At 39.8% G+C, this 15,682-nt stretch overlaps 1 protein-coding gene and 1 long non-coding RNA gene across 3 annotated transcripts; both read right to left on the reverse strand.

Moving 5' to 3' along the window:
- Positions 1 to 1,267: 1,267 nt before the first annotated feature.
- LOC120570601 (keratin-associated protein 21-1-like) lies at positions 1,268 to 9,388 on the reverse strand. Of its 2 annotated transcripts, XM_039819014.1 has the most exons (5): positions 9,357 to 9,388; positions 8,719 to 8,749; positions 2,590 to 2,629; positions 1,978 to 2,483; positions 1,268 to 1,647 (listed from the first exon to the last, which is right to left on the reverse strand). In XM_039819014.1, exons 1-5 carry the CDS (start codon positions 9,371 to 9,373, stop codon positions 1,612 to 1,614), a joined length of 630 nt encoding a protein of 209 aa, XP_039674948.1. In that variant the 5' UTR covers positions 9,374 to 9,388; the 3' UTR covers positions 1,268 to 1,611. The 2 variants fall into 2 exon arrangements, with proteins under 2 accessions (XP_039674948.1, XP_039674949.1); XM_039819015.1 differs by lacking the exons at positions 8,719 to 8,749; positions 9,357 to 9,388 and adding an exon at positions 8,045 to 8,233.
- A 3,805-nt stretch (positions 9,389 to 13,193) lies between these two features.
- LOC120570604 lies at positions 13,194 to 15,440 on the reverse strand. Its single transcript, XR_005641088.1, has 4 exons — positions 15,407 to 15,440; positions 14,997 to 15,043; positions 14,531 to 14,832; positions 13,194 to 13,580 (listed from the first exon to the last, which is right to left on the reverse strand). It is a non-coding gene; the product is annotated as an uncharacterized LOC120570604 (long non-coding RNA).
- Between the last annotated feature and the right edge of the window lie 242 nt (positions 15,441 to 15,682).

Here is a 15,682-nt window from a genome sequence, read left to right on the forward strand (position 1 = left end):
GAAAATGAAAATTTCTCTCCACAGCGTTGATTACTTCTCCGCCAGGCTGCGTAAGACACATTCATATCTTATTCATTTGATATTATCTTATTTACCTTTTCACATCGCCTCCCCATTCCCACTGCTTCACACTTTATTTACTTAAGCTCTCATGGTTAAAGGATATAAAACAGTCTTAAAATACATCCATGAATAAAACCAACCGCATTCCGATTCTAACAACGTATTTCTGTTTTATGCTGGTTAGAATAGGAGCTTTTTTTTAAAGCCAGGCCTTGATGGTAGTGGACAGTATGGATAGAGGCCTTGTTTGTGGTAGTGGACAGCATGGTCACTGTTGAAGCTCAGCATCAAAATGACTGAACCAGCCCTTTGTAAATCACAGGTGGCTAGACACAGTGCCCTCACTGACCAAGGTGCAAACTAACCAATTTTATATTACCAAAAAGGTAATATGCAAATAAGATTGAGAATAAATAGTTATGCATTTTTACTTTTAATTCTTAAAGTACATTTAAAATCAGGTACTTTTTACTTAAGTAGGGTTATCACTGTGGTACTTCTACTTTTACTAGAGTAAATGTCTCTGGTTATTTGTACTTTTATTTAAGTACTGAGATTTAGTACTTCCTCCACCACTGAAAACAATGCATTTATTCAATTACTGTACTTCGCTTTTGGAGGTTGCCCATTTGCACTTTAGTATTCCATTTTACCCCACTACATTTGGCAAGAAAATGTTTTTTAGCTTCCTAAAAGTATATGAAGGAGCCTAGTTCAATGAGCTTTGCCTCCATCAGCTACAAAATGTTGCTAACACAGTAATCCATCAGAGATAATATTCCAATAATATAACATTTTGACAGGGGCCATGATGAGTACTTTATTTTGATATTGTAAGTACAATTATAGCCTACTATAATATGCTATACCTTAAGTAAAATTATGAATGCAGAGCTTTGAGTATTTTAATTGACCCATTGCTACTTTTACTTAAAGGATCTGAATGTAGGTCTTTCACCACTTACTGCAAATACTGTGCAAGTTTATAACATTTTTAAATTCAAGATCAAGAAATTATGGCAGGGGTGGATATCAACATGTACAAGTGTTTGATTGCACAGGCTAACAAAATGAGATTAGGGTGACTGCACTGGCAGTTTCAGGGAGTGACGTCAACCTTCCCTAGGCAGATAAAGAGCACACCTTAACCTTAGCCAGAGTACCAAAGAAGAAGAATGGAGACAAAAATCAAATAAAAACCCAAGACATTGCATTGTTACTTTACTAGCTGTATCATACACAGAAAGCACTTTGTTTCTCACAAACAGTCATGGATACAATAATGTCTGAAATGCGTCTCGTACAACAAAGTTATGAAATATCAATTAAAGCTTAATAGCATCTGATCATGTCAACCGGTCATAACATGGCTAATCTAAAATAATTTTCAAACATCCAGCATTGTTGGATCCTGGATGGGTGTCAGGAGAGAGTCTTTTTTTGTATAAATGCTTTGATTGATTATAATATATAGTAGCAGGATGAAGGTCTCCAGGTGCCATCTTGTCTTCTTCCTCCTCCTCCTCCTCCTGTCCCAGGAATCTTTATCTAGTCCGAGTCGCTGCTGCAGGAGCTGCTGGAGGACTACAGAAGGGATAAACATACCACAGACATCAGTGAATCACTTCAATAATCTACAAAACAAATCTGAAACTTCAATTATAGCCGTTTTGTCTACATACTTAAATTTGAGAACATAAAAATTATAGTCTACCACTCAGTGCAAAAGATTTGGAATAATTTGCTAATATTTGACCAATGTACAGCAGCTCTGTGATGTGCTGGGATTAGTTGACATTATTGCACAACTTTTTTGTTCCATTTTTCACAGTTTGAAGTCTAAATACAGTCTAATTTCTGGAGCAAACAAACCAACATGTAAGAATCATATTTTAGAAAATGACTGAATCTTACCCCCCGAGAGTGCCTTCCTTTCTTGTGACATCGCTCATGCCTGTGACCATGCCTGTGCCTGTGCCTGTGACCGTGACCGTGACCGTGCCTGTGGCCATGTCCATGGCATACGTGGCCCTCACCATGGCTGTGTCCACATCCATGGCATAGGCCTGGACCAAAACCTGGTCGAGGTCCATATCCCGGTCCTTGGAATGGACCAAAACCTGGTCGAGCTCCATATCCCTGTCCTGGACAAAAACCTGGTCGAGGTCCATATCCCTGTCCTTGGCCTGGCCCAAAACCTGGTCCAGCTCCATATCCCTGTCCTGGACCAAAACCTGGTCCAGGTCCATATCCCTGTCCTTGGCCTGGACCAAAACCAGGTCCATATCCCGGTTGGCCTCCGTGTGGACCGTAGGGCTGAGGAGGGTAGTTTGGTCCTGGGACAGTGCCTGGAGGATATTGAGGGAATCCCCCTGGCATCTGCTGAGGATTGTTCGGATAACCAGGAGGGTACTGGTTTCCTAAACATAACAAGAAAAGAGAAATCAGTTAGTTAATACATAGCAAAGGCGATTATCAAATATGTAAAGCACATTCATTATAATTGAAGGTGGTTGTGTGATTTACCTTGGTTCTGTCCGTACATTTTGAAACCGTAGGTTAGATCCTGAAAGCAAAAAAGAACAATACTTTAAAACAAATCACAGGTCGTCTTTTACCAAACATTTACAATCATGGATCTGGTTTTAAGAACCGTAGAGAGCTGAAAGTCCTCAGCAGAGTTTTAGAGGTGAAGTTTCTGTGTGCTGAGAGCAGATCCACAGACACAGCCATCACCTGCTGCTCCTTAATGGCGCTTTTCCATTACATGGTACCTACTCTACTCTACTCTTTTAGTTTTCCATTATGAAAAAAAGTACCTGGTACCTGCTAACAGGTACTTTTTTTTAGTACCTCCTCAGTCGAGGTTCCAAGCGAGCTGAGGCGAGCCGAGAAGGTGACGCGAAACCCTGCAGGCTACAGATTGGTCGGAAAGAATCGTCACTGCATTGCTAGCGACAGACGGCATTTTTAAATAGTTTAGCCAGCGGTGGTTTTTTGCTGCCGGAGGCTCCACGCAGAGCTTTCTCCATAGCATACAAGTGGCCTGATGTTTATAGCCTACTTGTGCGCTGGTGTGTGTCGAGTCACCGTGTGTGTGTAGCTGGTGAGCGAGGGAGAAGTGAGATAGTGCCGGCGATTAGCTCCGCAGCGTCTCTCTCTCTCTCATACACATACATACAAAAAAAAGTTTCAAAATGGGAAACAGGGTCGACGAGCCTAACGATACCCTGCAAAGCCCCCGGTTGGGTTTCGGAAAGAAGTCTCCGCCTCCTCCCTTCTGCAGGTGCGATGGTTGGTGTTGATCTCTATTTATTCTCCACCACCAGTTGGACTCCACAGGGGTTTGGTTAAACCTTTAGATATTTGGTTGATGGATCAATCTCCAGAACTCATTTATATGTTGTATGTACAATAAATATATACATAATCAGAAATACTCTATTGAAATACACACATACACGCATACATACATACATACATACATACATACATACATACACACATACACACATACACACATACATACATACATACGAAACAAAGTGTCTCCCCTGTTCTTTCTGACCACGGTGGGAAATCTGGAGCAGTAAAAGTTAACCATCTTGTTGATTTCATGTTGTTTACGGAGAAGGAGAACCAGGAAATGGGGGGGGGATGATGCAACGCTACCCACGCCCACGGCAGTCGCTATGACGACCAGCCACTAAAATCAGCAGTACTAAAATCTGCAATGGAAAAGGGACGCACAGTGCGCCGAGTCAAGGCGAGTAGAGTCAAGGCGAGTCGAGCAGGTACCATGTAATGGAAAAACGCCATTATATGTGCAGTTAACTTGATCAACTTTCCATCACTGTGGGCAGTGCCTGAACTCTCATAACAAGCTTTTTTGCTTTGTGAGTGAGTGAGTGTATACATAATATTTTACAGTCAAACTCAATATATAAAAAGATATGGATAAAAACACTAAAATCAAATAGTGCCCAGGCAGCCCAGTCGGTAGAGTGCACACCCATACATAGAAGTTTTTTCTTCGGTGCGGAGGTCCAAGGTGCAGGTCCGACCTGCAGTCCTTTTCCTGCATGTCTTCCCCCTTTCATATGTAGGCTGTCCCATCAATTAAGGGCAGAAACATTAAAACAAAAATCTAAATTTTGCTGTACTTTTCTGTATACATTTTTTGTTTACAACTGATCTTTTTGACGAGCCATGAGAGGTTTTGATCATTTGCATAAGTCATAAAACTTTGAATACATTTTGATCTTTAGATCTTGTTTTGATAAGCGGATTACCTGAGGCCTGTACTATGAATCAAGATCAACATGCCCTGGATTTCTTTCAGTTAGCCTACCCGGCTTCCCAATGGTGGTTAACAACTAGTTCAGTCAACCCAGGGCTTCCCAATCCAGCAGCGCACGGTCACATAAAAGAGGTGGTGTTTGCACAGCACGACCAATCACAAACATCTACCAGAGCCGCATGTTTGATATAGTAGTAAACCATAATTCTACATAAATATGAAGAATACAGACACGGTTTTACAGTGCCAGGGAGGGGCTAGGGGGTGCTGTAGCTACCCCTAGGTTTGCCATAGCACCCCTTTAGCATCCCCAAGAAATTGCTATGGTTGATTTATAAATAATAAAAAAATTGTATAATTTATATTTGAAAAATGAATAAATAGATTAATAAAACGAACAGATTATTTTTAGGCTAAAAAAAAAAAAAAAACACGTGATGTACTCGGCCAAAGGGTGCAGCACACATTGACCTTTTGAACTTACTTCTGCAGTAAAGTATTCACAGAATAAGAAGCAGAGCTCAATATTTGGAGCAGTTAGGATTAGAGAAGTGAGTCTAACGCTAGCAATGGATAGTTTTTTACTCCCTAAAGGTCAAGGTGTGGAGACTTTATCACAACCTGTAAATGAGACTGAGAGATATGGTGAACTTGTCACCAACTGGGACGAGGAAAAGCAGCCGGAGGAAGGTGACCTGACCACGGCCGTGATTGCTCCTGAGGATGCTTAACGTCACCCTGCTGTACATGACTTTAGACCAGGGGATCGCACAGCCAGGCCACAGTGGGGGAGTCACCTGATAGGAGTCCATGCAAGAACTTTACTCTTATCTCTGTCTCGTAGAAGAACATTACAGTCAGGGCCGGCGATTGCTATAGGCGACCTAGGCGATTGCCTAGGGTGTCAAATGTGTTGGGGACGCCGTGTCGCCCTCAGGTCTACTTCCCATTAATAATAGAATTAGAATGACGAGCGAAATAAAACGTGTTTATTAAGCATGATCATCCTAGGGTGCCCCCTCAGTCACACGTTTACTTGTCAACCTTTCATTACGCGACGTTTCCAGTCTATGGGTCAAACACACGGAGCTCTGAAGCAGAGCTGCGTTCCCAATGGGTGCGTTCTTTTGTCCCCCGTGGTTTTTTTTCACGAGTTGTTTTCGAGATTACGACCGAAGTTGCAAAAAGGCGACCCGGGGACGTATTTACGACTCGTCAAGTCGTCTGAACTCAGAGGACCCCGAGCTCACTTTCAAAGATGGCTACGTCGTGCATCACACGTAGTAAACATTGTGGTTATCTACAATTTTAAGCGCTTTTGTCTTTGTTGTAACCAAATGAAGAAGTCGTACACATAACGCTGTATACTGCTACCTATAGGCATGTCGCTACAGTCTTATTAGGAGTTAAACATAGCGCTGTATACTGCTACCTATAGGCATGTCTCTACAGTCTTATTAGGAGTTAAATACCGCCTAATTAGTTATTTTGTAGCTTGTGCAGCTGAAATTGGCTAGAGACGCTCGGTTGCTATATGACAACAATGGCTTTAAGCCGAGTCTTGAGCAGAAAGCAGAGCAGTAGCCTAACGTTAATCAAAACGTAATTTTCATGTATCAAACTGTGAAATATATGCGTGTAATATGTCAATAACTGGGTGAATAGAATCCTAAATGTTACTAAAAATGTTACAAAAATCCATCTTTTCTCCGACTCGTAATATTGTGTAACAAAAAGAATGCAACAACCCGCGGTTATTCGTTTTTCGACACGGATGTGACGTCACGCTCGAGCTACTAGTCGCGATCACAAGACAAAAAGAACGCACCATTAGTGTTCACTCTCGCTGTAGAAATAGAGACTAGCAGCGGCACAGACACAGAGCTGCTGCAAGCGCACCTTCCGTGGTCTGTGCAGCTTCAGGTTTATAAAGAATGCGCTCTGTTGTGGGCATGCTGCGGCAGATGTGTCCCTATTTCTGCGTAGTTTTGTGTTTCCACCTCCGATGTAGAGCAGCATAGCCTACAGCCACTTCCTAACCCTATCTCATTCAGAGACCAGCGTCCCAAACGGGGCTCTGTGTCTGGCAGGAGGTCTGAGATCTACCGTATCAGCAGAGCAATCACGTAATGCACAGCAGACTATGGTGCAGGTGGATTATTTTCTGAAATATAGGGACTTTATTCTTGTAATAGCCTATTGTATTATCACTTTATTTTTCTCACAATATCAAAACTCCTCCAAACCTCAGAGAACACAGATGAGATATACTGTATTTTGAATGTGCACAAAGTTTTGAACATGAGCAGAAATCTTGCTCACATCTGAAATATTACAGTCCAGGGGTTTATTAATTCATTAAAATTAATTAATGTATCATTGAGGTGAATAATTGTCATATGCACATTTAAGGTGGTTACTTCCTCGACAAAAGAAGCAATAGTGGAAAGAGTAAATGATGCCTAGGCTACATGTGTGCTGACTCAGATATAATTAGAAACATCGATCCAAAGGAGAATAAATAGATGAAAGCAATACAGAATGCCTGAGAGCCTTACTGCAAAATATTCCATTATGTTTTTATCTTTGGATTGTAATCTATGTTTCCCTTTACATAAAGATATTTCCAGCATAAATTGATTCAGAAAAAGGTTAAGAAAAATAAGTGCATACATATTCAGCAGAATGCAGGAAATTAAGTATTTAATGCTCAAAATTTTCAGGGGGTGGACCCCCAGACCCCCCCATCATAAGTCACCATGCACACAAATCTGGAAACAAAAACACTGGCCTCTGGGTTGCCAGACCAATTATGATTAGACCAAATGTTTGTGCCATCTAACTTACATGGAAGCTAGAAACTAAAATGAACATACATTGGTACTCTATCGCTGACACAGCGCTGTGGAGATCTGGCAATGTGAGACTGGGGGGGCGGCGCAAAACTCAATCTCGCCAAATCTCTCTCGTTCGCTCGCTTAGTAAACCGCGGCGGAGGTGGGTGCGCATCTGCGCGAGGCCATTTGTGTCAAGGGAAACTCAACATTTCGGAGCACCCTCACTGAAGTGTCCAGCATCCCCAAAGCACCAGCAAAAGAACATCTCTGGCACCGCCACAGTTTTACAGACAAAACGCGATACAGTCGCTGCTTCCTAAAACAGAAAGGAACGCTGAACAAAAAAAATACATAAATAAATAGCCGACGCTGTAGATGCGTAAAGCACAACGCTTATCAATATCACTTCCCCATCAGTCAGGCACAATATCAATTACACTTGTGCATTCCATAAACTATTCCATAGCCTATTATTTCAGTTCCAACCCTGGCAGTAGCGATCGTGAGAGCAAATAAAAAATATTAAAACATAATTCAAACAGATGTGCGCATTGGCAACACACGGCTCAATATGCCGACAAATGGCAATAATAGAGTAATTCCCTCCGCTGACAATCTATATCTTTCATAAAAATACCCATCAGGGAATGTTAACACCGGTTAATAATCTCCAACATAATCTGCTCCCGACCAGGTTAGGTGTTCAACAGAAGTTACCATGGCGATTTTACCCGGTAACTAGTGATCCACCGTGGTGATACAGAAAACCCTGGTTGAACCTGAAGTTCGTTAACATACTTCTAAACGCATATGGTTAACTGTTGCTTAGGTTCTGTGAACTCACCGTGTGCTGGAGTACAATCAAAAGTCACAGCAGTCAGCTGGCTCTGTCTTTATATACACGTAAAGCCACACCTCAGATTGGTCCTCAGCAGGGGCACAGCCTCAACTCACACACACATTTATTTTCTCTTTAAAGTGTGTAAACATACACTTCAGATTTTGTTACTTTTCATAACATAACTATTTATGTCTTTGTCATCATGTGGCACCAGATAAGCAACAATGGCAATAATCCTGGGCAAACTCAACAGCGTCACTGTTACATTTTTGAAAATGAATTAATTGTCAGTGTCAGTGTGTCACGCCCCCGCATGCCGTGACTTCCGCACGGTGACAGTCTGGTGTGTTGTGTGTGTGTGTGTGTGTGTGTATGTGTTTTGTTTTATTTCTTCATTTTATTATGCCTTCCGTGTGTTTGGTGTGTTTTGGTTTTCTGTGTTCCTGTTTCCACCTGCATGTTCCACAGAGTGTGGACACGCCTCCCCCCCCCCACTGCTGACTCTCCTCCCACCTGGCACCCATCCCAATCAGCGCATCTGCTACTCCTGCTTCATTCAACTGGCTTCAAATACCAGCCGGACTTTCCTCTCCCCGCCGGGTTGTTGCTGACCGCTGAGTATGCGTATTCACCAGCTTTCGAGATTTGTATATAGTTTAGTTTCTTTTTTTTTTTACCTGTCTGCTCCGTTTCCTGAAGATCTTTGTCCTAGAAATGAATTGTCAATGTCAATATTATTTGTATAGCACCTTTCATTACACGTAAACCCAAAGTGCTTTACATTTAAAACAAAGCATAAATAGAAATAAGAATACACAACAAAACAATCAACAAAAACTAAAGACATACAAGTGCGACCATACAAATACTTACTCTCTCTCTCACACACACACACACACACACACACACACACACACACCAAAGGGCAAATATATATCAATTATATATATAAATATTTAAATAATATAAATAAATATATTGTAATATTTCCCTGTTCAAATAATGGTCTTTTTTTTACACAAAGGTGTGTGTAAAGGTGTGATGTGCTCAGAAATTATACATTAGGGTACACTATGTGAGGGGCAATGTGTATAATCTGTACCATAAGTGCATGTACGTGTATCTATGTTTACAAGAGGAATACTGCATGTTTGTTATAGCAATCACATGTTATTTGTAATACTCGTAGTGGTGTTGTGAACATTTTGAGATATCTACAGGTAGGATCTGGTCGAATGCACACAAAACATTTCACATAACCTGTGTGTTTCTTTGGAATTGCTTTTGTCCTCTGCACAGCGTGTTTTTGACATACCTGTTTGTTTGGAACATTTTCCTCAGAACTCAGCAGTGTGATGATATCAGGAGACAAAGCTCTTCTGAAGAGTGATGACAGACAAGCCTGCAACAAACTAAGTCACATATGTACTCATCATGTTAGGTGTGTAAGGTCCATCATGTTACAGGTCACAGAGTTCAACAGGGAACACAAGTCCAGCTGAAATGATTAGACCATTAAACACTTAGTAGATTGACAGAACAGTTTGGATCGTTTCCAGTTTCTACAATGTGAGGATGTTTCTGCATTGAGTACTTTTACTTTCAATAGTTTGAGTACATTAACCTGATGATATCGACATACTTTTACTTAAGTAACATTTTCAATTTACTTGTAAGTGTATTTTTACAGTGTGGTATTAGTACTTTTACTTAAGTAAAGGATCTAAATACTTCTTCCACCACTGGATAGAAGAATTAAACCCACAGAGCAAGAGGGAGAAAATGGATTTGAATCCAGAAATATTTCAAAAAGAATATATCTGTATATATCTTTACTTTGTAATTTAATCCTAACTCTTGTTGTGGGGAGAATTCACCATATAGTCTGTGTTCTTCTAATCCTCCAATATGCACATACTAGCTTTAAGGCCTGGGGCCTGTTTCACAAAACCAAGATAAGGGATTAAGCCGGGATTTCCCAGTTATCCTGGATGAATTAAGCCTTGATTCGGTTTCACGAAAGCAGAGGCACATAAATCACCATGGAGATTTATTCTGTACAGCTAGCCTGCTCCTGACCAGGCTAACAGCCAGGATTTATTTAATCCTGTAGCCTTTTCTGATCACCCAGCAGTGGTTTTACCCTATTGTTATCAGCCTGGATTAAAATACAACAGGTGCATATTTCTGTTCATTTAAGTACTGTTATTATTTAAAGTTGTGACCATTATTTTTATAATTATTCATGTGACATTATTACTGTTATATTGCTGTATGAAGACTGATGTTCATATTGTTGTTAGAAGTTTAATTAATATATTATGGCAGTTGTTGAGATAATTAGAAAAGGCTGATCAAATTTCAAATGTGTTTTAAATGAAGTCTGTTACTAAGGGCAATACATACAATACTGTACATTTCTATAGTTGACCAATGCACCTTGAATTATTTTGGTTGATTCATTTTTTTTTTTATTCTTTAACAATAAGTATCATGTTTGTTCCACTTCCATGTACATTGTATTTGGCATTCTTAGCACACAATTTGTGTTGTCCAGTAAACTGCAACTATAATTTGGGAGGATTGTACAATTTTAAGAACATATCCTAATTGTACAGTCCTCCCAAATTATAGTCTTAGTTCACTGGACCAGTAACTATCTAGTGATGTAGGCTACTGTGCATTCATGACAACAGGGAGAGGACACCTCAATGGTTTTTGACCTTATATTTGGGGGGAAATAACTGATGAATATCACTCTGTTCCATTCATGTTTACAGTGTGCATGGAATTTATCACTTAATTATCTTCATAGTTTCTAGATTTTAGAGTCTAAGTTCTTTAGTGTCTTTATTTTCTATGTCCATATATACAGGGAGCAAGGCATATCATATGTAGAGAAGGAAACTCGTCCTCTATCAAATAAAAAAAAAAACGCGAAAAAAGCGTGGCAGACAATAGCGGACAGACTGAATGATAGTCTAAAAATATACATTTATGAACTACTGCTCTTAACTGAAACCATTCAATAAGTCACTGTCATTGGCAAAAACGAACAGTTGTACACTTTGCATTAAACGCGAGCAGTGGAAGTTAATATGACTTAGGACATTTATATTTTAGCCCATGAGAGAGAGAGGGAGAAACAGAGTGAAAGAGATATTTACGCATCATATTCTAGCGTTGTAGAAAATTGATCTTTATGGTAAATTTCCTGAGTAACATTATCTTCTGCTTACTTTTAAGGCAAAGAGTACAACTGTTAATTTGCGCAAATGATTAGTAGCCTAATCCTTGAATGGTATGATTATGACGGTTTCAATTCAGAGCAGTTGTCAGTTAATGTATATATTTAGGCTACAATTACGCATTCAGTCGGTCCGCAATCGTCTGCCACGCTTTCTCGCTGTTTCATTACAGCGGCCGTGTTTCTTTTCTTTTTATACAAATGTATTTCATGATATCATACTTCCATAAGAAGCTGCTGCTCACTCTGTATAAAGTATGTACAATGCGTAGTCTCCATTTTGGCATCAGTAAATCTGTGATCGACCTCGCGGTCTTTTGAGGAAAGCCGTGGACGCGCATCTATCTGAATTACTTCAGCCTGGCTCGACCTAGTCGCTCCTCCTCAGCCTGGCTCGGCCTTTGTGAAACGCACCAAGCCAGGATGCACAGATTAGACTAGGTCAAGCCTCGATTTATCAGTTATCCTGGATTTATATATTCTGCTTTTGTGAAACAGGCCCCTGGTTCAAACATTAGGAAATCCCCTGATTTACCAGAAGAAGAAATGTAAGACAGGTGGAGGAGTTAAAACCAGCTTGTTTATCAGCATCTACTGGCTAAACCAGTTACATTGTCTTGTCTTGTGATCCTGTTGTCAACCACACCTGTGACCAAATAGAGCCACTATGTGCTTTTGCGGTCATCTGTCCCTGCACCTCAGCTAAACAAATAAACTCACACACACACCCATGATATTTGACAACATAATTATACATTGAGAACATTCACACCCCATAATTCCTTGCACCAGCTGACAACATCCAATCAACTTCACGAAGTAATTAAATCCCACCTCCCAGCTTTATCTTTCCTTGACCCAATGGTGTTTTACAAAGAGGTTAAGGTAAAGGTAGTAGGAAAGGGAGTAAGGAGTGATAATCCGAAATGGACCTCTGTGTGCGCTTTTGTCACTATGTGTCTGCTATATGTGCTTTTGATATCACTCAAGATCTTTAGATCTTGTTCTGATAAGCTCACTACCTGCACATATCACAGCTCAGCCATTATTATTATGTGGATAACTCTCATAAGTCAGAACGCAATATGTCCAAGTTTAAACATGACATCAGTTAATACTATATTACCCAGTGTACAGAACTCCACTGAGTTGCAGCATGTTGGAAGGTTTGTGTCCACATGACGCAGTGCAGTAGAGAAAGCAGTTAGAGTTTCCTGCCCAATGAGAGTTTGAAGTGATCCATGGGAACAGTTTACTTGGCTCGCCTTCCAGTTTACATTTAGACAAAAAGGTGAAAGGAGAGATGCTAATTAAGATATATTAATCTACATGTCAAAGGGGGCGTCTGGTGTCTCTACTTGTTCTGTTTTTGTTGTTGTTTTTGATGGGTTTTCTTACTTTTTCATTTGTATGTGCCTGTTTAATATGCATAAAATAAAAAAATAAAAAATAAATAGGGAGCTCACTTGGTAGACCATGCGCCCATGTACCAAGGCTCCATCCTTACCGCAGCGGCCCAGGGTTCGATTCCGACCTTTGCTGTATGTCATCCCTCTCTCTCTCCACCCTTTCCTGTCTACAACTGTATTGTATATTGTATAAATGTAATTATAATATGTATGCAATGGTATACATATTTAATTTTTTTTAAAAGACATACACAATAAAGAAAGACAATTATAAACCACAACCACATTTTCCCCTCCCACCCACCCAGCTTAGGCTGTGCTAATCAATAAAGGAAGTTAAGCTAAACTGTAACTATAAAGAGGACAAAAAAACAGGTCTTAATTCAACACTCCCTGGGTAAATAAAGATAATATTAATACACACTGATAGAAAACACACACACAGAGTAATGGAAACTATGAGGTCAAATGGAATAGGGAATAAAGAGGCAGGGCATTGCAGGAAGACATGCTTTTATGAATAACAGAAACTTGTTTTATGTTGTTTACCACAAGGGAACAATTACAATCATTGTCTAACACATCAAAAACATACCCCCTGCCACACACTGACTACTGCCAAAGCTAATACATCACTACAATACATTACTTCTATTTTCAAATACATTGGCTAAACACTTCATAATATGTAACAGCTGAACCTGACTTTAACAGCTTTCTAAAAACCTTGTGGTGCTTTTTATAATCCCAACATTTGAAATCAAACAAACTGTTTATTATAATCTACTATAAGGTAGCAGGGTGAAGGATTCCTGGTGGCAACTTGTCTTGTTTCCTTCATCTTCATCTAGTCCGAGTCGCTGCTGCAGGAGCTGCTGGAGTACTACAGCAGGGACAGACATTGTCTTTTTAGTCATGATGACGTGTCAAACCGGTATTTAAGTTAGGACTTCATAATTGAATGATATCATCAAAAACACGGTAAGAAATGAATAAAGTGATGAGTGAATAATCAATTCAGTGTCATTAGTGTGTCTGAATGATGAATATTTTTCTGGATCTAGGAATTTATAAAAAAAAAAAAACTACTTTAAAGGGCCCTTATTATAAAAAGTGATACACAAAGCAGGTCGAGTTGCTATAAAATAAACTGTGAAAGTATCAAAATGTTCAATCCACAGAGAAATGTGCCACTAGGATCCTAAATTAGGACACTGCCTAAGAAAAATGAGCATAATATAGGACCTTTAAGAAACCATTTTATTCACTGCCTTTTAATTTTCTATTTTAGTTTTAGTTTTAGTTTGCTGCTCTCCTATTGGTGTTTTGGTTTGGGCCACCAAACCTTAAACTAGAACCAGAAGTTGGTTTGTAGAGCTGAAGAGAGGTGTAAAGTGACACCTTTCACATTGCATATAGTCAGTTGATCCATTGTTATTATTATAACAAATTTTGATTGTTGCCACATTATGGTGGTCTTTCATGATGTTTAACCAAGTGATGCCTAAACTTTAGCAAACCTTAACCATGAAGGTAACATCAGGAAATGTTCCAATGATAAAAGTATATGTAACTTGTTGAAATTCCTAAAACTATTTGTATTTACATTTAAAAAACAATATTTTTTTTAATATAAATTACACAACAGACAATGAAAATATGATCACTTTTACCTCTTCCGGCCTTACGCAGTACTACTGACCACACAGATATTCACAGCATTCTACAGTATATTACCTGGCTACTTATTGGAAGTGGACTGTGATACTGTATGGTTGTTACAAGAGAGACTCCATAATTTGCACTTTGATCAGTAAATCAACTGGATCTTACCCCATGACATGTGCTTCCTTTCTTGTGACCATGATTGTGTTAGCAGCCATGATGGTGATGATGACCATGATGATGTCCATGATGATGTCCATGATGATGTCCATGCTCATGATGATGCCTGTGCTCATGTCCCTGCCAAGACTCATAGCCAGGTCCATACCCTCCATAAGGTGGGGCTACAGTACCGTACCCAGGTGCACCCCAAGGCTGAGGAGGGTAGACAGTGCCTGGTGGATATTGAGGATTGTATCCTCCTGCCATTGGCTGAGGAAAAAAGCCTGAGCCTGGGAGAAACCGGTTTCCTAGTCAAAGACAAGGGTTGGCGCTCATCATATACTCATTCAGTTTCTACACACTTGATGTCAATTTCTGATCCTTAAAATTCAATAAATAAAGTTAAACATAAGGGTGGGGATGGGGTGTCAGTAAAAGTGTAAAAGACGGTAACACAAAGTAAGTTATTTACCTGCGTTATTCCAGTTCATCTCAAAAATCCAGATCCAAACCCTGAAACTGAGAGAAACCACTTAAATGCACACAAATCCCTTCTTAACAGAGGAAAATAAATGACTTTTTATGAAAATGCAGATTTTAGCAGTTATAAAACCTAAAATACTATATTGTCTAGAAACAAAGCAAATGCAGTCCACTTAACTGTGGAAATGACAGTGTGCTTTGTAAAATGTTGCAAACAGGCAGAGCAGGTCAGAAATACCATAAAGCCAAGTCACACATGACTGTATAAAGACAAAGCTACCCATGGGTATGACTTACTGATATAGACATGATCACAACATAATGCAATACAGTTAACAAAGGAAATACATGTACGCAAACACACACGTTGTATGCTTAGAAAGGTTCTAGTGAACTCACCGTGTGCTGGAGTGCAGATCTACAGATACAGCAGTCAGCTGGTTCTGTCTTTATATACACGTAAAGCCACACCTCAGATTGGTCATCAGCAGGGGCAGAGCCTCAACTCACACAAACATTTATTTTCTCCGTAGTGTGTAAACATACACTTCAGATTTTGTGACTTTTCATAACATAACTATTTATGTCTTTGTTATCATGTGGCACCAGATAAGCAACAACGACAATAATCCTGGGCAAACTCAACAGCGTCACTGTTACATTTTTGAAAATGAA

Source organism: Perca fluviatilis, chromosome 12 (assembly GCF_010015445.1).
Source record: "Perca fluviatilis chromosome 12, GENO_Pfluv_1.0, whole genome shotgun sequence".
Classification (NCBI taxonomy): Eukaryota; Metazoa; Chordata; class Actinopteri; order Perciformes; family Percidae; genus Perca; species Perca fluviatilis.

Coding starts and splice junctions, on each gene's coding strand:
- LOC120570601 (XM_039819014.1), bottom strand. Junction 2,630..8,718: donor TCAGGAAACGGAGCAGACAG/GTAAAAAAAAAA, acceptor TTTTGCTTTCAG/GATCTAACCTACGGTTTCAA. Junction 1,648..1,977: donor AAGGAAGGCACTCTCGGGGG/GTAAGATTCAGT, acceptor TCCCTTCTGTAG/TCCTCCAGCAGCTCCTGCAG.